This window comes from Marmota marmota, unplaced genomic scaffold (genome assembly GCF_001458135.2).
Source record: "Marmota marmota marmota unplaced genomic scaffold, marMar, whole genome shotgun sequence".
NCBI lineage: Eukaryota > Metazoa > Chordata > Mammalia > Rodentia > Sciuridae > Marmota > Marmota marmota.
Genome location: NW_026000174.1, coordinates 33251597 through 33278249, shown reverse-complemented (window position 1 = coordinate 33278249; position 26653 = coordinate 33251597). Strand labels below are relative to the sequence as shown.

At 36.5% G+C, this 26653-nt stretch overlaps 1 protein-coding gene across 2 annotated transcripts in view; it reads right to left on the bottom strand.

Moving 5' to 3' along the window:
- Nell1 (neural EGFL like 1) overlaps positions 1-26653 on the bottom strand; it is an 801023-nt gene that overhangs the window by 587705 nt on the left and 186665 nt on the right. For both annotated transcript variants that reach the window (XM_048788493.1, XM_048788492.1), the window contains exons 6-7: positions 5665-5737; positions 4675-4757 (exon numbers count right to left, since the gene is read on the bottom strand). In XM_048788493.1, the coding sequence (XP_048644450.1) occupies positions 4675-4757; positions 5665-5737 (156 nt within the window). The remainder of the gene's footprint in view (positions 1-4674; positions 4758-5664; positions 5738-26653) is intronic.

Below are 26653 nucleotides of genomic sequence, written 5' to 3'. Positions count from 1 at the left end.
GGGGGGGGGGGGGGATCAGGACCTTATCACAATACACCTGATCTAGCCAGCGGGTAGTTCCCACAATAGCAAGACTTCCTGAAAGAATTTCAGAGGAAGCCAGGGGAGTGGTGGACTCTAGGGGATCACTAAGGTGTGAAGGAACAACAATACAAGGGAGGACTTACTACTTTGGGTAACTCTTTTTCACCTTCTCTGCCTTGAAAAAAAAAATGTACTTTTATCAAAATCATAGGATTTCTTAAGAGGTCTCTTCTCTACCCTACCTCTGTCACCTGAATGTGATTGAGTGCAATTCCTATGATCTTCCCTGGCTCAAGCAAGGACATAGTCATTTACCAATACCCCAACTCTGAAAGGAGAAAAGGAACAGTGAGCTATCCTAGGCAGACCCTTGGGCTGATCTGGCTGTGGCTACCAAGCCCTGTCCAGATTGTGCACTGGGCTTGCTCTCTGGAAGGGCTCAGGGTTTTCACTATGAATAGTGTGAAGATTCTCTGTTACCTTTCAAGACTTCTCTGTACCTGCTCTAGACCAGGGCCCTGACAGCAACTTGTAGTCTCTGCTGGTCTTTGTAATATCAAGTCATGGGGAAGGTATGCATTTTTTTTAGGACCATCTTTCCCTTTTTTCTAGGTTTGACAGCAGAAATAACAACAGCCACCACTTATCAAAAGTCTATTCTATGTCCTGTACCAAGCCTCACTCAACTGTTCTCATGAAATATTTACAAAACCAGGAACAATTTTCACCATTTAATTAAGGAAGAACAGCAGGTAGAACAAGTTTAATGAGTTGCTCATGGTTACAAACAACAAAAAAAGTGACAAAAAGGGTACTCAGAATCAGATCAATCTGAGTCCAAAGCCCACTCTCTATCTGAGCTAATGAGTATACACCATCTTCATCATGGCTGCTGGACAGCTCAAACCAAACCTCCAAGCTTCGTTCCAATCACATAAACTAAATCTTACCACAATAGGTTCATTTAACCAAAGGCAAAGGCTGAGTCCAGATGGACTTGGTGCCTCAGAATTCTCTCTGCTTCTGGGGACCATATTTAACTTTTGGTTTGTCTCACATCTCCAGGTGCCATCTTCCTCAATTTGCCAAAAGACCAAATTACACTTCTGCTTCTACCAAGACTTCACTGATAGACCCAACTAAGATACCACATTCAGTATAGAAATGAAAACTTCAGAAAATTATCACAAGGTTGACACAAAGAGATGAATGCCACAAAGGCCAAAACAAAGTGACAGCAAGGATCCCAGGAGGCATGTGAAGCCAAAGGTGGCCTACATCCTGAAGGTTTCTCCTGAAACATGGAGCCTTTGAGCTCCTCTTTGGTGGCTCACAGGATATAGTGAGGCAGAACTGGAGATCAGGGTATGCCCAAGATGTGGGTCTTTTATACAAAGGTGGGGATCTGATGGTCTGTACATTCAGCTTTACAGTGAACTAAATGGAAACAAGCCTTGCACAAAAGCACAAGGTAAGTACTTCCTACTCAGACTTTGGCACTGGCTATAGGGGGAAAAAATTTTTTTAAAGAATTCTTCCCTGATAATTCACCTGGCCTAGCCTAGGTTTGGAGACGGATCCTGGTGAAGCCAGATTTAAAATTAGGTAGTCAGTGTAGTTAGGTAAATCGGGTCTAATATCGAGTGAAATCTAAAATGGAGACCCTGCAGAGAATGACTGGGGAAAACACAGGACAACTCATGGAATGTTAATGAAGTCCCAAAAGGCCCTAGGCCAAAGTCCACCTCAAAGAAATGTTAATGAACAGCCCCCAGCAAAAAGGTGCTGACTCAGAAGTCCTTCCTGACCAGATTACTTTTTTGGCCCACCTGTGTCCCACCCCTCCGGCCTTCCAACCTACATTCCATCACCAAACCTATAAAAAGGGGAGACAACATCCCTTCCATGGATTCCACCTCTTGGGTCCCCTTCTTCCTCCGGGAGAAGTCTTTTCTGCTGTCCTTTAATAAACTTCTAATTTCTACTCTGACCTTGCCTCGGCGTGCTCTCTGGTGTTATTCTTCAACATTGGGGAAGCAAGGACTCGTCACCGGTCAACAGCGGTAACACTGGGCACTGAGATAATATGATATAGGGTGGTCCTAAGTGGTTCTGTCCGAAACATACACAATATTAACATGCAGGACTCAAAGAATTCCCACAAATTTCCAAGGAAAAGAAGAGCTCACAGCCAAAGGGTGAGATAAAAGCCCTTGTCCTTGCCCTAGCCTTTCTCCATAGGTTACTATAAGCTCTATTCACTTCCAACAGGTACATCTGAGAATTTTAGCTCAGCTTGGTAAGTGATCAAACATGCATTCATCTCTTCCTCTCTTTTTATTTCCTTCTTCTTTCTGACATCTCCATCTTCTTGCTGGTAGCATCTATCTCCTTCCCTCCACCACTCAGTCCCTCTATATATTTTCAATATCTCTTTCACATTCTATGTTTTGCAAAATAAACTTTCTCAGTCATGATTCAACCTTCAGGATCTAAGTACCCGAGCTCAGGTCCCAACTCTGTCATCCATTATATTAGGAGAAACTACCTCACCTTTCTGGACCTCTTTGTTCTAATCTGTACAGAAGGCTAATAAATTAAATCTAGCTCACAGGATTTTTGTGAGGATTAAAGTGACAGTGCATATGTTAAAGCATTGGAACTAGCAAATACTAAATGTTCAATAAATATCACCCAGCATGAGTGACTTTCCAGCTTCACATACTTCAAGGGATGATAAACCCTTGACAAAGACCCATGGGATAAGTTTGGTCGACCACTTATTTTCGTACAGCCTGTGAGCTAACAATGTTTTTTACATTTTTCAATGGTTATATTTTAAGTTATTATAAATTATTATGTTTAAGAAAAACAAGTACATACACAATATCTTCAATTTTACGTCTTGGCTTACAAAAGTCCTAAATTTACTAGTTGGCCCTCTATAGAAAAAAAAAATGCCAACTCCTGTTCAAGATTCCAATTATGCAGTGAAAATGGAAGTACTCAGTTGTAGAATTATAATTCTATGCACACTTTGGAAGAAGCAGACTTATACTCCTGCCAAAGTGCTGGGGGGCAGCAGGAGGTTAGAAGGTGGATTAAACCATTTTCTGCTTGCAATTTCTCACAATTAAATATCTTCTGTCTCACAAATGCCCATTTTACATAATAATGTTTTGAGGATAGAGTTCATTGTGGCTCCTAGACAATGTATAGCTAAAAAGAAAAATGGCATTCCCTGCAATGGTAAAGAATGAGAAAGAAAAGGGCATCCTCAGAGCTGGAGAATGGAGAACCGCAATCACCTGAGACTGAGTGGCATGTTTCTTGTTCCAAAAATGTGATAGCATGCTAAAATATAATTAACAGTATTGAGATCAAGCTGCTCCAGACAATATGAAATAAAAGCCTCTATATGCCACAAGCTGAGATGGCAAATAATTGCTTGCATTTCACATTTCCACTGCACTCTGAAGTGAAAAGCGAATGCCTTAGGTTTCGAGCCTCAGTCTCAATTTTTCTCTTACAAAAGTATTCCATCTCTCCCTTCCAGACAAAAGGGGATTTCAGTTGGCCAAAAACTCTAGTTTGAAATAGAAACATTGTCTTCAATGGTAAAATCCAAGGGCCCAAAATATGCCCCTACCTCCCAGTCACTTACCTACCCACCAAATTTTTTTTTCCACATGCTGTGGCTGAAGGCAGGGAGCAGTCATAACTGCAGGTGGAATGGGATTAATGTATCATTTTCACTGTTATTAAAATTCTTCCTTTTGCAGAGTATAATGTCTCTTAGGCCCAACCTAATTCTTTCTTAGCCGTAGGCCGGAACTCATGTCCACAACTGATTGGTATCATAACAGCAGCATTAACCACATTTTCTTTCTTTTTTTTTTTTTTTTCCTGTGCCTTTCTCTATGAGGCTCAGGTCTTTTCATTATAAATCTACACTTTATGAATAAATATTAAGCCCCTAATTGTTTACAAGTTTGGTTCAGCCACTCGATATGAACATGTCTTGTTCATCATTGCCTCTTGGCACCTAACACAGCGCCCAGCAAGTAGCAAGTCCTCGCAAATGCCTGTTGAGTGAAAACAGCAGTGATGCAGAATCATAAAAGCAAAGATGCTGGAAGACAAACTTTGCCTTCTTCCCTATTTAACTCAGGACCAGTCCTGAAACAAATCATATGATCGAAATTTGATATAATGCCCTCCTGGGACAGTAATCTGTTCCTAACAATAGCTATTTTGCCCCTCGTGATTACTGGCAATTATTCTTACATCCAAAATGCATTAGCTTATAAGCAGCAGTGGCTCTGACCATATATCATCTCACAGTGTTAGTAGTTTAATGGCCAATGGGCAAATTCCTTTTCCACTCTCAGAGAACCAACAGTGATACATATTGCCTCTTGCTTCCAAACATTTTTCAAGAAAAACATTTTGATAAAGCCTAATAGTATCAAAGACCTGAATGGTTATGTTTACTATAGGTGGTCCTATTTCAAGTAAGACTAAAACAGTTTTGCAGTAACATATTGCAGATGCCAAGGCTAGAAATATTTCCATTATAACATATCACTCTAAATTCCGGATAGGACACAGAAAGAAATGAAACATCACAAGTGAAATTTAGATACCTACTTTTGCAGTCATCTTGGCCAAAAGCTCCTGTAAATCCATTATTCCTTGCACCAGGCTTAAGAAATCACTGCAGGTTGGGCAAGCTCAATAAAGAAAATATAAAATTTATATTGATCTTCTGCTAGCATAAGGAAAAAAAATTTTTAAACAGTGGTTGTTTGGAAGGATTTCTGCTTTGCTATTTTGGTTAAAATTTGAGTAAAATCACAGAAGACTTCAGGTCTAGATCTTTTCCTTCTTTCCTTATTCTTTTGTGTGTGTGTGTGTGTGTGTGTGTGTGTGTGTGTGTGGTACTGAACACAGGGTTGCACAGCCAGGCAGGTTAGATTGCTTTTTATCCACTGAGCCATAATCCCACCCCTTTTTTTAAAATTTTGAGACAAGGTCTCACTAAGTTGCCCAGGCTGTTCTCTGCAACTGGTGATCCTTCTGTCTCTGCCTCAAGTTGCTGGGATTACAGGTATGTACCACCCACACCCGTCAGGCCTTTTCTTTTTCAATGTAATAAAAGAGAGAGAGAGAGAGAGAGAGAGAGAAGGAGGGAGAGAGAGAGGTGGGGAAAAACTGTTAATTAAAAATAAAGGCAACATGACATTTTACATTGAAATTAAACCCTAATTTTTATTGCAAGGTGACTGGAAAATGTACCATAACATAGAAGAGGAAAATTCAAAGAATAATTCTATAAAAACTATGTGTGTATATGTGTGAGTATGTGTATGATTATATTAAATATGCATTTGTTTCCAAATACAGAATCTACTGTTTATACTTTTCTTACCTTCAAATTTTAATTTTGCAAACAAGAAACAATCTTTTGAAAAATTCAAAAGAACTATGCAATATATATAATAATTTCACTTTTGCTATCCTCACCACCTCAGAAGTTAGCCCTGCAGTTTCTCTACACCCTTCCAGATGTGTTTCTCTGATATTATGAACAAGTTATATATTCTTTTAAACGCAGGAATGCTGTACATTGTTACTTACTGCGATTTAGGTTTGGACACTGTGTTATGTATCCATTTGGCATAAAGATGATTTTTCCATCTTGGATGATCCCCTTGAAAAAGAAGAGACAAGGAGCAATCACAATTACAGTCAGCAGGTCAAATGGCCCTGTGAGATCTGACAGCGGAACAGGTCAGATTATTTTTGAGCAAGACTGATACATTCAAAAAGTGAGTTCACCCTTTCACACTAAACTACTCCAAATCATCCTCTTCTCAGAATCTTGAGATGTACATTCATTTTGAGAAAGCCACAGTTAGTTACCACTAACTAATGCCAATGAGATCACAGCTCCAAGGACCCATCAGTAAGTGTCTTTAAACTACCAGACTAAGAAGGCATGGGTGCAATAAAATCCTCCTCAGCACCCCAATCATCCTGGGATGTTAAATATTGCTAATTTTCGGGACTTCCTTTAAGAGTGGAAAGAAATAAGTAATAGACTAAAATGATTCTGTTGATTCATTTAGTCAAAGAAATAAAACTGAACATCAGGAAAATTCTGTAACAATTTTCCCTCCTCAACTGAATGAGTAACATTGAGACTTTACTAGTAAATCTTTAGATTTGTTCAACATCTGTCAGATAAAGGTGATCTTTTGAAAACTGTAACTCAGTCTGAAAAAATACCCCAAATTTAAGAGAGTCATCAGGGGCAGCATCTGTCAATGAAAATATTGACTTGGCTTTTGGGTTTTTCAAGTTAAATTTAAGATTCTGTTTTTAGGTCTATTTGGTTTTTGTCTTTCTTTTTTTTTCTGATTTGATGGAAGAGAGATTATAGAACAGATGGGAGATGTGGAATCTGGTTTAGAATATTGAGCTTAATCTATAAATAAAATATAGGCTTAAGATAGTGCTGCAAGACGTTCAGAGGGAGTAACATTTAACATTTATGTGCTCATCTTCTAAACAGCAGAAGGCAATCAGCAAATGCCATTTTCTGCTTATTATTTCAAGATAAAATATTAATTGAAAATATTAATAGAAATAACAGGATCACAGCACCTCTTCAGCCAAATTATATACATTTATTAACCTCTTCCTCTTACAGGATGATACACCGTTTTTGATTACCAGAGGAGGCAGCCTCATGTGGGGAAGGAGTCCCTGCCACTGCTCCTTAAATTAATTCATAATCTCTTGTAAGGGTATACTAGGGAGCAATTAATGGAGCAAAATCCAAGTGAATCAGCTTCTCTCAGGACAGGGCTATTCATTTTTTTCAAAGCAAATTAACTCCTTCAAGAGGTTAGGGCAATTTTAAGCACATTTGGCACTGAAGAAAAATTCAGAGGACCTGGGTTCAGGTTCTAGATCTGACCCTAGTCCACCAGGTGAGCCTCAGGTAACTTCATCTAAAAAAGGAAGTCCTGGATAAAAAAAAAAAAAAAAAAAAAAAAAAAAAAGCTAGCAATCCTAGCAAATTCTGAGTCATTTAAACAGGAATTCAAATTGGTACTATTACATTTTAGATCTCTGCTTTCATTACCTTTCAAGTTTATATAAACTTGAAAGGTAATGAAAGCAGAGATCTAAAATCTCTAAATTGATCAATCTAAAATTGATCATATTATATATGATCAATCCAGACAGACAAAGCTATAGATTTGCATCAAAGAATAGACCATCATAGAGAAATGAATATTGCATTAGAAAACATCTGTCTAATCAGGTTGATCATGGATGAATCCAGAGTAAACAATCATCCTGGTCTGTCCAGGACTTAGGGATTTCCTGGGACATGGGAAATTTCAGTTCTTAAACCTGTGAAGAGATTCATAGGCAAACCAGGTCAGCTGGTGGTTCTAGATGATACAGAAGTGGTAAAAAACACATGCACCAGGAAAGGGCTGGGCCCATCTATTTTCTGTCTATTTCATTCTTATTTTATCCTCTGTGGAAAGGGCAATCAGAAGTCTGGATTTCATTAGTCATGTTATCAATTACCTTTCAAAAAAGGGCTGGGGCTGGAGCTCAGTGGCAGAGCACTTGCCTAGCATGTGTGAGGCCCTGGGTTCCATCCTTAGCACCACATAAAAATAAACAAACAAAGGTATTCTGTCCATCTACAACTACAAAAAAAATAAATAAATAATAAAAAAAAGGAAAATCCACTGAAAGAGAATATTCAATCCTGTTTATCCAATAGCAGTATAAGCTAGGACACAGTAATTTTCCTTGTCTTTTTTTTTTTTTTTTGACCCTATTTATTTCAATTTTGATAAATTTCAAATTGTTCCCCCTACCTTTCCTCTTTCTCTGTATTTCCACTTTTAATCTCTGGCACAACTGTGTAAGCTTAGATCATTAGGTGAAGGTCAATGATGTTGACTTGAACAAAAACAGAAATAAAAGCTGACAGCTTCCCAATGCTCATTAACACAAAAGCTCAAAGTGCTTGGTATTTTTTCCGAACAAAGGTCAGAAAGGTCAGCCCACATACTGGCATGAAAACTTGTTCTTGCCAGATAAATCAAGATAAGAATGTTAATTTGATAGTGAATGGATGGAATTTGAAGGTGGGTTAAAAGAAAGGTGGTGATAGAAAACAAATATCAACTGGAACCCCAAGAAGTCTGATTGTATGCGTATGCATGAGACTACATGCATATGTGTGCATTTCAGCAGGTTCCTCAGCATAAAAACCAGAATGTCTTGCTCTAAATTGCTATGTGGATCATTTAGCAACAGGACACTTGTCAATGAAGAAACACTTGCTAAACTGCAAAAAGGAGCTTTGCAGAGCATGAAACTACAAGCTACAAAGTAGCTCATTAACACAAAGGACTTAGTTCTCCAAAAACCTATCTATGAAGGCTTCCATAGATGAAAATGTGCCTTCCAGCACTGTAACTTCTCCCAGAGAGATGAAATAAGTAGAATGTCTATTATTTCTCCACATTTAATCTGAAATGTATTATACTTAACTGAAATTGCAAATTAGCTAGGTTTATGTCAGTTGACTTTGTTTTATCTCATTTTTTCAGACCAATGTTTTATTTCTTATTTGTCTTGTCAATGTTGCTCAAGCTTCAAGTTCCTTGTGTTCCTAAATACATGAGCATTTGTTTAACATTCAAATTCCTGGCCCAGTCCCCAAAGAATCTATTTCAGTAAGGTTGATGTGGGCTTAGGAATCTGCATTTTTCCTGTATTTTCAAAAGCTGTCCCTGATGACTGATAAAAAATAAAACCCTGCTTTATTTTCGACCCTTGGCTTCTTTTAGAGCAAGAGGATTTATTTCCTAAAAGTTCATAGCATTTAAAATATCATCCCAAGCCTACATATGAACAAAGTAAAAATCTCACTGACTTGAAACTGAATAGAAATCAATGGAATTACTAGATTATAAATACCATCAGGACAAAAGATCATATACTTTCATCTCAGTATCCCCTGCTGTTTCTATTGTGGTAGATTTCAAATCATAGGCACTGTAAAATATTTTAAAAGCTAGAAATTCTAGAAAAGTATGAATTATACTATATTTCACCACATAATTTTGAGAGCTGGTAGGGTCACATAAGGCATTAGTTTTTAACCTAAAAGTATCAAAATTTCCAGACAGATTAGGAAAGGATAGTCTAGTGTTATTTTGAAAAAGATTCTGAGTTGATTTTGAACCTTTAATGAGAATTATTGACCTAGGACCAAGGCATCCAGTCATTTAACCTATGAGAAACTTAAGTATCTAAGACTTCAAGTAGCTTTCCTAAAGGACATCTTAATTTTAAAACATACACTACATGTCCTCATGTTGCAAAACCAGTCCACTATCATAAGCTATAGGTAAAAAAGCACAATTCAAGGGAGGCCCATGGCTAATGTGCTAACAAAATAATGCTACAAAGAGGTAAGGACCTCTTATCAAAATGAGGCTTTATCTTTATTGTTATAATAGATACTAATCAAACAAACTATAACAAAGTATTTGCATTAGACACATTAGACATTGTTTGCCAAAATAGTTTTTCAGGGTTGGAAAACAGAGGTGGCTTTAGGTAGCCCAATATTCCCCCTGCAATCTTATTTACAGTATTAATTTGGGAAACAATCTATTTCTCATCGTTTGTGCAAATGCTAAACCTCAGCAGATCTGAAAATCTAAATAAATCCCTAAGGTATAGAGTCCAAATTAATAAGCTTTTACAGTTAGTGAGAAACCAGCCTCTACCTCAGAGCAAAGCCTGTCCAAGGAAGGGAGGCATGACTCTTTTCCTTGGAAAAACCCACAGAGCACTCTTAGGCACATACTCACCCTGCTGAGTTGTTTATCTACAAATAACAGGAGAGATCTGCAGTGCCAGGTGTTCCTGACTCAGTTAGGCTAGGTGAGGACCCATAGCAACCCCCTAGCAACCACCAATCAGCATGAGACAGGGAAAATACCTGGGATGCCAGATGACCTTCCCAGTAGTTTTATGGTTGTTGTTAACATGTTGGGAAACCGTGTAGTTCAGCACATACTCCCCTCGTGGCTTAAACCAATCAGTTCAAACGAATTCCCCTCTTGTACTAACCAATCACGCCTACCTAACTTGTTCCCGCCAGTGAATGTGCTAATTATGTTTTAGAGTTGTTTTATTATTTTCCCACGGTGTGTGATGATTTGCTAAGAGATGCTATGATGTATGTGAAGTCACTGCCTTCCCCAAAGAGTGTATAAAACTGCTGCAAACCCTGGGCTTGGGGCCTCTCAGCGTCACTAGTAGCTGTGTACGCGGAGGACCGAGCTAGCTTGCAATAAACGCCTCTTTGCTGCTTACATCGATCTCGGTCTCTGGTGGTCTTTTGGGGGTCCCAAATTTGAGCATAACATTAGTACTGATAGATGGGGGAAAATTTGATAGTTTTTTCTTTGTATTTTTAATCCACCTGTTGTCACCCTATACCTTCTGCAGTCAGCACCGAAATAGAATTTGCACCAAATAGATTGTACATTATGGGTTTTTAATATTCAAGGAACTAATGCCCATTATTCCTAGAACATTTTTCATTTTGCACTAAGAAATATAGGAAGGTACAATAAAAAAATTAGAAAATTATGCCATTAGGACCCTTTTATGTATGGAATAACTAAGATTAGGCATGCCCTCCTAAACACTCAGAGCTTTCTGATACAAATGAAATCCCCTTTACCACCAAACAAATGCTAATTATTTTTTAAGGCTCTTATTTCCCTGCAGATCTCTGTTTACATTGAAGAAAATGGTTCCATTTTTTTTGTATGCTAAAACACTGAAACAAATTGCTTTGAAAGGGAAAGAAAAAGGGGCGGGAGAGTTTCCTGCCAGGCATGTAAATAGATGGATGAAGATGTGTTCTGTTTATAAACTGCCAGGGACTCAAGCTCTGGCAACAGGCTGACAAAAAGTAAGACTTGGGAAACTCACAAGGAGGATTTTCAAAGTACAACCAATCATATATTTCTGCCCTAAAGACAGTTAATAAAATATTCCAGCTTGCATGAAAGCCAAGAAAGACACTTGTCGGCTTTCATTATGATCAATAAAAACTGTCAGCTCATTAGCATATCATTAGCTATCCTCCTGCTTCCAAAGTCTTAATGCACAGAAATATTAATCTACAAATGTATATGATTTTTCAGTTCTGCGACTTTGACTTTCTGCATGAAAGGAAAAATAAGAATTAAAGATTGCAGGCATCCAAGATAGCTGCTACTTCTATGCGCCTATAAACATATGTTTACCATCTGTGGAATTATGGGAAGCAGCTGAGGTAAAAAACAACAGCTGTGGCATTAAAAAAATTGTAATCAATTTTACTTCCCAGTGACAGCTCAGCTGTCAAAGGAGGCAACTCCAAAGGAGGCAATGTCCAGGTAAGGGAAAGGTTTCACACTCAAATTCACCAGATACAGAGAAAGACTCAGACACAGGGTGAACCGTGGCCTGAGTGAAAGGCTTTGGATGGGAATTCTCCCTGAGACCTCAACTTCTTAGAAACTGTCAGAACACTCAATCCCTGGAAGCCTCCAGGAACTCTCTGCAGTTCACTGGGGCTCATTCATTATATTTTTTTACCCTCTGAAATAGTCACAGCATAATCAGCTTACAACGCATCAAAGGGAAATTGATGGGTAGCCAACCATCCTGATAGTGAGGATCGCAGACAATCAGAAGATCCAGATAAGCCTATCGCTACTGGCCAGCCCTTTTCTCGAATGGATGCTGTGCTAAAGTGAAGAAATCCCCAGCTTGTGTTCTGTTTGTGACACAGGAGTTATCTAATGTTGGGGGCTTCTGTGCGAGGAACCATGCAAGTGACTCCACCGGCTCTCTCTAACCAACAACTCTTTTTTTATTGCACTATCCATAAGGATCCACCAGTGTCTGGAAATGAGGTTTGACAAGTGAGGAGTCTTTGCTTCTGTTTTGCTTATGAAGTGACATACTAATATTTTAAAAGGGAGAATAATGTTATTTTAACCTGAAAAAAAACCCCACACATTACAAGCATTTTTAGTTCTAGAGAAATAAAACAGGTGTGGTTCTTGGACCCAGGAGGCAGCTTGTATAGGATACATAAGAAAAGCCCAAAGATGTGCTGACACCCTCCTGAGGAATGGCTGCCTCTTTTTCAGGGAGATTTTTGCAGCATTGAATTAATCGAGAGGTAATTTCTACAATGAGACCCTTATGTATTTCCCCTACCCAATGATCTCACCTCACCAGATGGCCAGGAGCACTGGCTGGCTTCCAAGATTCTGAGGAGGAGGTGAATTTTAAAAGCTGCCCCATGAGCACCCTTCTGAAAAGCTGTTCAGTCAGGCCACTCCTACTAGGAAGCAAGGTGAACCACATTGCTCCCTAGGGAGCTGAGCTGGGAGGAATGGGCATGCCCTTCTGGGGCTTCCCAATGAGACCACCTATTCCTTTAGGCAGGAAACCCAGGAGGTCTCACCTCCTCCATGTGACAAGGCAAAGGTAAGTGAAAAGTCTCCCTAATCAACACAGTGGAATCTATGGTAACAGGTGATGAGACCTTATTAAATATTTGTTGGATGAATGATCAACGGCTTTGAAATTCAGAAGGCCTAGGCTCACTGCAGGTCACTAAACTCAAATTCCATTCCTATCACATACAGGCTGTGAGGTTAGCAAGTCCCTTAATCTGAATAGCACTGACTAACCTACACAATGGGGACAATAACTGTTATCTCATTAGAATTCTCTAAAGGTGAGAAGTAATTAACTTAGGTCATATATGTAGGGCCAGAAAGTCTGGAACTTAGGAAGCATTTCAAAAATTATTGATTCTCTCTTCCACATCCATTTCTACAGCAAAATAACTGTCAAATTCTCAGGAATTCTTTGTTTCTACCTGTATTGAGTAATTGGGCTCCTAATCACAAGATTCCTCATATTCTATAAAGAATCACACTCACTGAACTGGAATAGTTGATAGGACTAACTGTTCTCTCTCTTAATCACATTCTCCCAACCAAAGCAGAAGTCCCTAAATGGCAGAAAAAGTACCTATTCTTTCCACAATATATTTTTAAGCATAGAAGGAGCATAAAATTCATACAGGAAAAAAGGGGACTGTGTGCTGAAAATCAACTCATGTGCCAGGTGCTTTTAATACATATTCTTATATAATCTGCATTACTTCTATGAAACATGTCTTTGCCACTCTACAAATTAGATGACTGATGTGTGGCTTGTTTCATTCATTTTAAGAATACAGAAGGTCCCTGGTTTACAATGGTTCAACTTAAAATTTTTCAACTTCATTCACTAGAAACCATACTATTTTGAATTTTGATATTATCCTGGATTATTGATATAAGGTACACTACTTTGAAAGTTGTGAGAATCAAAATAGACTGGCTATGTCAATGTCTAGCAGAATTAAGTCAGGAGGCCATGGGGGTGGTCCTCAGCATACTGGCCTGAGAACAAGAACTATGACAAAAGGCTGTCAAGAGCACAGCCTTTGGACTGGGGATGTGGTTCAAGCAGTAGTGCGCTTGCCTGGCATGCGTGTGGCCCAGGGTTAGATCCTCAGCACCACATACAAAAAATGTTGTGTCCGCCAAAAAAAACCCTAAAAAATAAATATTAAAATTCTCTCTCTCTCTCTCTCTCTCTCTCTCTCTCTCTCTGGAAAAAAAAAAAAAGCACAGCCTTGTCCATACGAAAATACTTCTACAAGGACATGTACCCAGAAACATTCAGCCTTGGGACACCACCCTTATAATTCATCCTTACGTCAAAGATAATTGTTTCAAAATAATTTATGTAACCTTCTTCATCTCACCTTCCGAAAACTCTTGCTTTCTTTTGCTTTCCTGGATATGCACATGGACGGCTCTGGCATGCACATCCCAGACTGCAATCTCCTGTCATTCATGAATAAAATCTTTACTTCAGAGAGCTGGTCTCTCTGCTATTCATTTTAGGTTGACAATTATTGTTCATGATCCTGGCAGCTCCCTGGCAGCCATGAAATCATGAGAGGAAATAACTAATAGTCTTCCATGTACTACATTGCTACGATCTTTGATAGATTAGGTTACTAAATGCGTTTTCAACTTAAGATATTTTCAACTGGGCTGGGATTGTGGCTCAGTGGTAAAGCGGTAGAGTGCTCGCCTAGCACGGGTGGGACCCAGGTTCGATCCTCAGCACCACATAAAAAAATAAAGGCATTGTGTTGTGTCCATCTACACCTAAAAAATAAATATTTAAAAAAAAAGATATTTTCAATTTACAATGGGATTTTTGGGTCCCAGCCTTATGTCAAAGAGCATCTGTACTTTCAGCCAGTTATATACCTACTATTATTCTAAGCACTTGCTGAATAAGAGAGAAACAGCTCTAACTCTGGTAAAGCGTACAATCTGAAAACAAAGAGCAATAATAAACAAGTAATTACCCACATAACTATGCTCAGGAATAGTTACATAATTTGTAGAATTTCTTTTGCAAAATAACTAAAAATGTGAAGATGGCCACAACAGGGCATTAAAACAATCATAGAGCCTTACTAAGGGCAGCACACCATGGGGTTGCACAGGTACGTCAATTGCCCATGAGGCCAGTCATGCCTGTACTTTGGAAGTGTAGCAAGTGTGGTGAAGAAAATGGAGATATCTCAATGAGAAAGCATGTGATCAAAAAATTGCAAACAGATTGCATTCCCTGTATCCACACACTTTGAACTGACTTTGTAGAACCTCACATCAAGAGGAGTCTGTTTCTCTACCTCTGAATCTCAGGCTGATCATATGACTTGCTTTGGCAGAAGTGATTGTGTGCCAGTTTCAAGTCCAGGCCTCAAGAGGCTTGTAGGCAACAATGAATTCCACTATTATGGATAGTTTACAAGACACTGATAAAAAAAATATATGGGGGGATCCTTGCAGACATCTACTCCTACTCCCCTGAAACACTGCCAAATCCCACGGGAGCAAGCCCAAGGTAATCTGCAGGATAATGATGGACATATGATCCAGACATTGCCCCAGTACACAGTAAATCAGCCTCAGCCAACTCTATCAATCCACTTTAGGCATATAAGCAAATCTAGAGAGGATCAACCAAGCCCAGTCCTTACCTTAATCTTCTAGCTGAACTGTGAGCTTATTGTGTTAGCCCCAGGATTTGGATGTTTTGTTGTATAACAAGAGCTAACTGATAAAACAGTTTTTAAAAGATACAATATTATCAAAATATAGAATTAAGAAGATACAATATTATCAAAAAGGAAATGAAGACTGCTCTGAGCAGAGGCACAGGAAAAGGCCCTGGTATGTTCAAGGGACTAACAGAAGAGAAGTATGGCTAGGATATGATGGGCAGAACAGAAAATGGCATGAGATAAGGTTGCAAAGGGCAGTGGATCTTATACTGATTTGATATGCAAGGGAGAATCAGTGAAAAGATTTAAGCAGGAGTATAAATTCATTAGTTTTAAAAGTATGCTAACAGAAGTTCAACAGATACCTGGTTCTTCTTTCTTTTTTACTGGTGATAAAATACATATGATAATAATTTGCCATTTAGCTACTTTCAATGTACAATTCAGTGACATTAATTACATTCACCATGTTATACAACTACCACTAAATATTAGTAAAAACTTCCACGACCCCAAACACTTTCTGTTTTGTTTTTATTAGTGCATTGTAGTTATATATAATAGTGGGTTTCATTCTGACGATAATCATACATGCATGGAATTTAATTTGTTCATTTCAGTCCCCAGTGCTTCCTCTTTACATCCTCCTCTCTCCCCCTATTTCCCTTCCTCTACTCCACTGATCTTCATTTTATTTATTTTTACTTGATGGTTTATAGATATAATTAAAGGTGGAATTCTCCATGGCATTTTTATATATGTACATAACATAATTTCATTCCACATTTCCTCCCTTTTCTGCATTGATCTTCCCTCTATTTTCATGAGATCCAGCCCCCACAAACCCCTTTTATTTCCTTTTCTGTGATCTAGCTTCCACATATGAGAGAAAACATTAAACCCTTGACTTTCTGAGTCTGGCTTATTTCACTTGGTGTGATGTTTTCCAGTTCCATCCATTTACTGGCAAATGCCATAATTTCATTCTCCTTTATGACTGAGTAAAATTTCATTGTGTATATATGCCTCATTTTCTTAATTCATTCAAAAAAATCTTTTTAACCATTTAACAATAAATTCCATTACCTATTTATTGTCCCCAACTCCATTAATGTCTAATCTAATTTCTCTTTCAATATATTTGTCTATTCTTGATATTGTATGTAAGTTAAATCAGACAATATATGTCTTCTTGTGCCTGGCATATTTCACATGGGTGTGTTTTTCAAGTTCACCCATGCTGCAGTATATATTCTTATCCTTTTTAGGACTGAACAATAGTTTATTGTAAGCATGTATAACTAAAAAGAACCAGTAAAAAAACAGTTCATTGTATGCATATACTGCAGTTTACTTATCCATTAATACACGGATGGACAGTTGGGTTGCTTCCATTATAAAGATTGTAAATAATGCTGCAATAAGCATTGACATACAGACCAGTTTGAGTTCCTTTTTTTAATCCTATTGAGTATCAACATAGGGAAGGAATTGCACACATGATAATTCTGTGTTTAAAAAAACTTATGACCACCCTAGTAGGTGTGAAGTGATATATCACTGTGATTTTGATTTGCATTTTCCTAGTGGTTAAGGACATTGAACATCATTTCATGTGCTTACTGGATATATATGTATCTTCTTTGGAGAAATGTCTATTCAGACATTGCCCATTTTTAACTAGGTGCTCCTTATCAGATATATAATTTCAAAATATTTTATTTCTATGAGTTTTTGTTCATATCCTTGATAATAGTCTTTGATATATAAAAGCTCTTAATTTCAATGAAGTCCAATTCATTTTTTTTTCTTGTTACTCATGTTTTTTGCGTCATATTTAAGAATCCATTGTGAAATCAAAGGTCATAAAGACTTTGTGATTTTTTCCATGAGTTTCATGTTTAGCTCTTATAGATTATTAATCCATTTTTAGTTATTTTTTTAGATATGGTGAGAAGCAGTGTCCCAAGTTCATTCTTTTGCATGTGGAAATCCATTTGTTAAAGAGAGTATGCTTTCCCCTTTTGAGTCGCCTGGCAACATTGACAAAAAAAAAAAAAAAGTAGCCATAAAATGTATGCATTTATTTCTGGATGCTCAATTCTATTCCATTGGTATATATTTCCCTCCTCATGCCAGCACTACACTCTACAACTACACTCTATTGATTATTACAGCTTTGAGACAAGTTTTTAAATTGGGAAATGTGAGTCCTCCAAATTTGTTATTTTTCAAGTTTGTTTCATCTATTCAGGGATTATAGTAGTTCCATATGGATTTGAGAATCAGCTTCTCCATTTCTGCAAAGAAAGAGAATTTTGATAGAGGTTTTATTAATCTCTCAGTCCATGAACAGAAGATGTCCATCCATTTTATCGGGTGTCATTGAATTTCTTCCAATGAATTTTTACAGTTTTAAAAATTCAAGTCTTGTATTTCCTTGGCTAAATTCACTACTAGATAGTTTATTCATTTAGATGATTCTGTAAATGGAATTTCCTCTTCAGATTATTTACTGCTGGTTTATAGAATCTTAACCAATTCTTCTAGATTCTTTGAAATTTTCCATAGATAGGATCATTTCTGTGAAGAAAGATTGTTTTACTTCGTCCTGTCCAATGTGAATTAATTTATTTATTTGTTTAATTGCACCGACTAGAAACTGCAGGACAGTGTTGAATAGCAGTGGTGATATTCTTGCCTTGTTCCTCATCTTAAGAGGAAAGCATTCAGTTTTTCACTATTGAATATGATGTTTGCTATGGGCTATTAATTTATGCCCTTTGTCACATTAACAAAGTTCCCTTCTATTGCTAGTTTTCTGAATATATTTATCACAAAAGGGCACTGGATCTTGTCAAATACATGCTCTGTATTAGAGATGACTCTGTTTTTTTTTTTCTTCTTCATTCTATTCATTGGTATATTAGGTTGATTGATTTTATGTGAAACCACCCTGCATCTGAGGGTAAATTCCACTTGGGCATAGTGTATAATCTTCTTAAATATGCTGTTGGGTTTGGTGTACTAGTATTTTATGGAAGAACATTGTATCTATATTAATATAAGATATTGGTCTTATATTTCTTTCTCTGGATGCTTTTATCTGGATTTGGAATCATGGTATTTCTGGCACCACAGGATGAGTAAGAAAGTGTTCTCTCTGCTTCTATTTTAAGATTGGTGCTAATTCTTTTTTAACTGCTTGGTACAATTCACCAGTGAAGCCATCTGGTCCTGGATTTTACTTTGTTGGAAGTTTTTGTTACTAGTTCAATCTTTTTACTTGTTGTAAGTCTCTTCAGATTTTTTATTTCTTCATGATCCTGTCTTGATAGGTTATATGTTTCTAGGAATTTGTTTCATTTAAGTCATCTAATTTATTGGCATATGATTCATGGTATTCTCTTTTAATCATTTTCTATTTCTCTAAGGTATATGTAATGTCCCCATAAATATGTCAATTAATTGCCCTCTGACCTTCATGGCTTCTGATGAAAAATTGACAATTAATTTTATTGAGGATTCTTCATATGTCACAGTCACTTGTCACTTCCTGCTCTGAAGATTTTGTTTTTGACAGTTTCATCATAATGTATTCAGTATAAATATCTTTGAGTTTATCTTATTTGGAGTCTGTTGAACTTTTTAGATGTGTAGATTCATGTCTTCCAAAATGTTTTTCATTGACTCATGTTTTCCAAATTTGATATTTAGAAAAAGTTTCAGCCATTATGTCTTTAAACATTCTTTCTGTCCCTTTCACCATGCCCCTTCTCTTTCTGAGACTCCTTAATATGTGTTAGTCTATTGGAAAGTAATCCATAGGTCTCTCACAGTCTGTTCATTTTTCTTTTATTTTTAATTTTCACTCTCCAGACTTAATTTCAATTATTATCATTATTTCTCTTTTTTTGCAGTGCAGGGGATTTAACCCAGTACCTCACACATGCTAACAGGTGCTCTACCACTGAGCTACATCCCTGGCCCTGAATTTCAATTATCTTATTTTCAAGTTCAATGATTCTTTCTTCAGTTTGTTGAAATTTTTGTTGAATCCCTCTGATGAATTTTTAATTTCAATTTTACTTCTCGGCTATAGAATATCTGTTTGGCTCATTTTTATAATTTCTTTATCATCACATCATGTTCCAGAATTCCTTGATTCTTTAGCTCTTTAAAATAACCATCTTAAATGTGTTTAAAGTTTTTGTCTAATAAGTTCAAAATCTGAGCTTCCTCTCAGGGATAGTTTCTATCCATTTATTTTGTTCCTTTTTTGGTTTTTTTCTCTCTCTATCTCTTTTTTTTTTTTTTTTTTTTTTTGGCTTGCCTTGTGATTTTATTTGACACTGAACATTTGAATATCATAATGTAGCAGCTCTGAAGATGAGATTTCCCTACTTTCCTTGGACTTGCTAGGTTTTGTTTTGTTGGGTTTTGACTGCCAAATCAGAAGTTGTCCATTTGTTCACTTATCCAAACTGCTGTTTGCAGATAGATACTGTATTCCTTGCCATGTGTAGTCACTGGAATCCCTGTTCTTGATTTGTGTTGAAAGTGTTTTGACAGAGATTTCCTTGAATGCCAAGAGTTAAAAAAGAAAAAGAGGAGAGAGAAAATACCAGTCTCTGCAGCTTGGGTTCATGCTGAGGCCTCCTCGCATGCTTCACCAGCCTTGCACTGATCCAGGGATCGGTCTGAGGTGAAAGCTTTGGGTATTTATTCTCAGGTCTTTCATGACCATGCCGATAGCCCTGGAAATGCAGGAGGCTTTCTAAATTCCCTGAATATTCAGGTGTTTTGGAATGCCCAATTACCTACAGAAACCCTCTTCTCACGTTTCAGTCCTTGTCATAGCTGGTCTACTGTGTGTCTGGATCATAATTTTCTATCCCAGGCAGCTGCAATTTTGTATCCATACGTGCTACTTGTCTGGGGTGCAAGAGTGCTGAATTAAGGCAAGACAGAAACCAGTTCCTTGCATCAGCCCTTCATAGTTCCTGACAGACACACAACTTTTGAATAAGGTTTTCTCAGTTCCTTCCACAATGAAGGACCATTGTCCTAAACTGGGAACATGAACTGACATTTTCAAGACTGCCAATGAACTGTAGATGGTACGTGGCAAAAGCAAGTAAAAACACACAGAGCTTTCCTGCCATTCAATGTTGTCTTTTTCTTTCTTTCTTGCCCTTTCCCTCTCACCCTCTCTTTCTCTCTTCTCTGTTCTTTCTTCTTTCTCTCTTTTTCTCCCCTCCCTGTCTTCCTTTCCTTTCCCTTTTTCATTCTCTGTTACCCTAACGCAATGCCATGTCTCCTCGTACTAAGGATCAAACTCAGAGCCTTATGCATGCTAACCAATTGTCCACCCTGAACTGCGCCCCTTGCCCATGATGTTGTTATTGTTTTCTTGGTTCAGTGTTCCTTCAGTTGCTCTAAATCTTTGTTTTTCAAAAATTCAACAAATTTGAAGCCAAAGCACAGATTAGTCATTGCCAAGAGCTATGTGAAAGAGAAACAAAAGAAAATCTGCTAGTGTGTACTACTTATTTTTCATCTCAAATAAATGAACTAAATGTTGAGGATGGTTCACATATTAATATACTAAATGATAAAGAATTACACCCTGAAAATATTTTTAAAGTTATTTTTAAGTTCACATGTGCTTTGCTGGAATGAATAGGTTTTTTTTTTTTATAATTATGGAATGCTTAAAGCAGGCAAAATCTCAGCCAGTAAAATAGGCAAATAAAAATGTAACTGATGACTGTTTTTTTTAAAAAAAGAAAAAAACACTGTTTTTTTATTTTGAGATCCACTTACATTTATGTGAATATATTATAGTTATAAGTATATAATCATCATTTTGGTTTTTATTTTTGTTTATTTATAATTTGTGATAAATATATAAGACAACTATGCTTATACATCAACCAGTATTATAAAGTTGTCAACTTTTTAATATACTCATGTAAACAAATATGCATTTTTTGTGAGTTTGTGTGCGTGTGTGTGTGTGCATTCAGTGCTTGAGATCACCCAAGATCTTGCATAAGCATGGTATGTGTTTTACTGTTTTGCCACAATCCAAGTACAAATTATAATTTCTTATCTTGGTTGTCTCTCTCTCTCTCTCTCTCTCTCTCTCTCTCTCTCCCTCCCTCCCTCCCTCTCTCATTCTCTCTCTGTTTTGTATTTTTGAAACATAGATGGCACACAGAGGGGCACACAGGGGGGTGTTTTATCACTTAACTTCATCTCTAGTCCTTTTATTTATTTATTTATTTATAAATTAATTAATTTATTTTTTTAAATTTTGACACAGGGTCTTTCTAAGTTCATTAGACTGGCCTCAGATCTGTAATCCTCCTGCCTCATTCCCCCACAGTCCTGGGATTACAGGCATTTCCCCTCATATGTGGTTATTAATTTTATTTGAAAGGATATCTAATCTAACCTTTAAATTTATGGTATATTTTCTTACTGTTAAAATGAAATATTAGCATGATCTAATTATTATTCTGTTACTACTCTTTTAATTGTTGTTGCTGTATTATGAATGAATAGTAACTCCACAAAATTAACCACAATCTTGTAGTATTAAACACATGTGCTTTTCTGTATTGCCTATTTATATTATATAGAATAAAAACTTGATCTCCATGACAAAAAAAAATTCAACAAATTTAGTTCTGTTAATTTATGCTTGGTTTTTGATGTTTCTGTGGAGGAACAGAAACTTAGAGTTCCCTACTGCACCATTTTACTGATACACAGCTACCTATGTTTTAAAAGACTTGGATGCACTGTGAAGTTAGAGAACCACAAATCAAAGGCACTAGTCAGAAGTTAATTAGTGGCAACATCTTATATTTTGTGGCAACATCTTTTTCTAAAAACAACCATGGTAAAACTTAATCAATTCATCCCCATCCCCATCAGTGCACTAAAATTTGAGTTTTTCAAACTCAAATGAAAATCAGTAAGAAAGTCTTTTTTTTATGGGCTAAGGAACTGAACAGATACTTCACAGAAGAAGAAATACAATTGATCAACAAATATATGATCTGTAGCAATTAGAGAAATACAAATCAAAACTACTCTAAGATTTCAGCTCACTCCTGTCAGAATGGCAATCATCAAGAATACAGGTAACAATAAATGTTGGCAAGGATGTGGTAAAAAGGTACACTCATATATTGCTGGTGGGACTGCAAATTAGTGAAACCACTATGAAAAGCAGTATGGAGATTCCTCAGAAAATTGGTAATGGAACCACCATTTTACCCAGCTATCCCACTCTTTGGTTTATACCTAAAGGACTTAAAATCAGCATACTATAGTGATGCAGCCATATCAATATTTATAGCACCTCAATTCACAATAACTAGACTATGGAACCAACCTAGGTGTCCCTCATAGATGAATGGATAAAGAAAATGTGGTATATATACTCAATGGAATATTATTCAGCTTTAAAGAACAGTAAAATTATGGCCTTTATCAGTAAATGGTTGGAGTTGGAGAATATCATGCTAAACGAAGTAAGCCAATCCCACAAAACCAAAGGCGGAATGTTTTCTCTAATATGTGGATACTAATTCACAATAAGGTAGGGGGCACTAGAGAAGAATAGTGTTACCTTAGATTAGGTAGAGGGAAGTGATGGGAGGGGAGGGGAGGGGATGTGGGGATAGGAAAGATAGTAAAATGAAACAGACATTATTGCTGTATGTATATGTGTGACTGCATGACCAATATGATTCTGCAACATGTACACTCAGAAAAATGAGAAATTATATCCCATCTATGTATGATATATCAAAGTGCATAAATGCATTCTACTGTCATGTACAACTAATTAAAACAAATTAAAAAATTTTTAAAGATACATAAATTTCTAAACTCAACAGTTTATGTTCTCAATGACTGGGTCTAGGTATACACAGGAATTTGAATTATAAAGTCTTTTCACAAGATTTCAATGTCTTTCCAGGACTGGGAACCAGTTGCCGCACTTCGTTATATATACAGAGCCCCTAAGCATAGCTTTACCAAGAAGTAACCAGCTGCAGAACAAGCAACAACACTGCATCCAGGGTGAGTAAGTGTGGGACTGAGACCCCCCGGACAAATTTCTGTTGATTCTTGGAAACACAGAAAAGTTACAAACACACGTACATATGTAAATACATGCACATGTACGTACATATATGCACATATTCACATATAGATAGATTATCACCCAGAACATTTGTCACCTTTGGGACATTTCTGGTGTACAAAAAGGTTCACAATAAAGTGCAGTAAATGCCCATGAGTGCACCATCCAGCTTAAGAGAGAAAATATTATTGATACGGTAGAAGCCTTCTGGGTATGGATCACTAATAAGATTCTCACTCCCTCCTCCATTCTAAATTCAGCATTTTTCATTTCCATGCACTTGTCTTTTTATATATATGAATGAATCAATAAGCAATCAATTGGGTTGTTTCACATTTAAAATACATAAATGATTTAATATAATTTTCCTATGCTACTTTCTTTTTCATTCAACATTACATTTGCTATTCATCACTGATTTTTTTTGTATTTATTTGTGATTCTACTCTAATTCATTTAAGTATTCTCCTATTGATGGACAATTAGGTTTCTGCCACATATTTGAAATAACCAAATTCTCTTGTGATGATGCATATATACATATGAGAAATTATATCCCATCTATGTATGATATATACGAATGCATCATCATAACAGTATGTGTATAAATATATGTATACATATGTTATATATATATAACTAATACATAGGTACCTGTGTTTTAACAAGTTTTCAGGAGGCTTGGATGCACTGTAAAGTTAGAGAACCACAGATCAAAGGCGCTAGTCTGAAGTTATTTAGTGGCAAAATCTATCCTGGATATATGACAGAGTTTCTTCACTTTTTATACTGAGAAATTGAGTGTCCATGTTATAAGGGGCACACATTACAAAACACCACTATTTTACTGATTCTAAGTCTACTTGGGTTTTTCATTTCTTCTTAAGACCAATTTGGTAATTCATATATTTTTAGAAAACTGTTCAATTTTCATTTTATTGACATAACATTAATAAATGGCTGTATTGTTTTGCTTTTTTCAGTCCTTGTGGTTATGTGCCCTTTTTAACTTCTAATGTTCTTAATGCCTTCTCTTATTTTTACTTGTGCAAATTTCCAGATATGTCTTTTTAAAAGGCCAATTTTTGGCTTTTTGTAATCTTGCCTATTGTATCCTACCCATTATTTTATTAGTTTCTGCTCTTAAATGCTTATTATTTCATTCCTTTCACTATCTTTGGATTAATTCTGTAATTCTTTTTCTAACTTCTTAATTTGGATTCTTAAGCATTAAATCTCTACCCTTTTTAATATAGGCATTTAAAGATAAATATTTCCATCTAAGAATTGTTGAGTTGCATTTCACAAGCTTTTATACTTAGTGTCTATTACTTTTCTGCTTTAGTTAAAATACATTATCATTCTTCCTTAAACTCACTAGTTACTCTAAGGGCTATTTTCACATTTCCAAACTACTCACTTCTAATATAATTGCATTCTCAGAATTTCCTGTTGAGACTTTTTAAAAATCATTTTTGTGGTTCTAGGAATTGATAGCAGCGGCTCTCAATCACTGAGAAACATCCCCAGCCCTTTTAATTTTTTTATTTTGAGACAAGATCTCATTAAGTTTCTGAGGCTAGCCTCAAACTTAAAATTCTCTGGCCTCAACCCCCAAGTACCTAGTTTATAGGCGTGTGCCACAACATCCAGCAAAACTTACTTTTTAATCAATATTTTTTTTGTTAGTGCATTATAGTTTTACATAATAATGGGGTTCATTTGGACATATTCATAAATGCATATAACATAGTTTGCTCCATTTCAGTCCCTAGTACTCCTTTCCTTCCCCCTCCTCCCACCCCCGCCCCGTCACCTTCCTTTAGCTCTTGGTCTTCCTTCTATTTATTTATTTATTTTTAATTGGTGTATTATAGTTATAAAAGTAAATGCATTATAATATATTCAAATATGCATGTAGCATAATTTGGTGAACTTCACTCCCCAATTGTTCCCTTACTTTTTATGTCCTTTTATGTAGTCAATTTTGTGATTCCATGTGCTACATGTGTTGTTGATTGTTGGTTAAAGGGTTTATGTATACTCACTAAATAAATTTGTTAAGTATGTTGTTACTTGGTAAGCATATTTGTTAAATATGCTTACTAAATTTTTTGCTTGTTCTGTCTATAAATGGTAGATTTATCCATTTTTCCTTGCAATTACATGCTATGCATACATCTTAAATAAACATAAGGAATAACATATACAGAAAATAAACAAATCATTAAAATACACACCGGTGAATTAACCCAAAATGAGCACAGTGTGCAATTGCTACCCAAGTTAATAAATAAAGCTGGACCATATCCCTAGAGCAATCCTCATGTCCTTTTTCAGTCGTGACCTCTCTCTCATTGGCAAAAGTCAACTGCCACCCAGACTTTAACACTACCAATCAGCTGCTTGGTTTTGAATTTCACATTAATGAAGTAGTGCACATTCCTTTGTGTCTTTTTCTTGACTCACAGCTGTGAGGTTCATCACTGTCACTACTACATAGTTTGCTCATTTGAATTGCTGTATAGAATCCTACTATTTAAAGACATCACAATTTACATATCCTTTCTTCTTTTGTTGAACACATGGGTTGTGTTATTTTTTTCCCTTATTATATTGATATTTAAAGCATTTTAATATATGACTTTGAGTGTTCATCTATTAGACTTAATCCTAGAAGTAGTGTTGGTTAGTCAAAGGATATGTTTATTTTCATTAATTATACCACCAGTTTTCCACAATGCTTTAACCAACTTGCACTCCAACCAGCAGTGAATAAAGGTTTCTTTTGCTCCATATGATTGTAAATACATGGCACTGTCAATCTTTTTAATGTTGGCCATTCTGATGGGCATTTGATAGCTTCTTAATTTGGCTTATTTTCCCTGATTACTAAGTAGATGGATACCTTTTCCTATGTTTACTGACCTCTTGGATATTCCTTTTGTGAGGAACCTTTTAATTTTTTTGTCTCTGTTTTCAATTCGATAGGATTTTTTTTTTTTTATTGTGGGTTGTTCAAAACATTACAAATTTCTTGACATATCATATTCGACACTTTGATTCAAGTGGGTTATGAACTCCCACCTTCACCCCATACACAGATTGCAGAATCACATCAGTTACACATCCATTGATTTACAAATTGCCATCCTAGTGTCTGTTGTGCTCCGCTGCCTTTCCCATCCTCC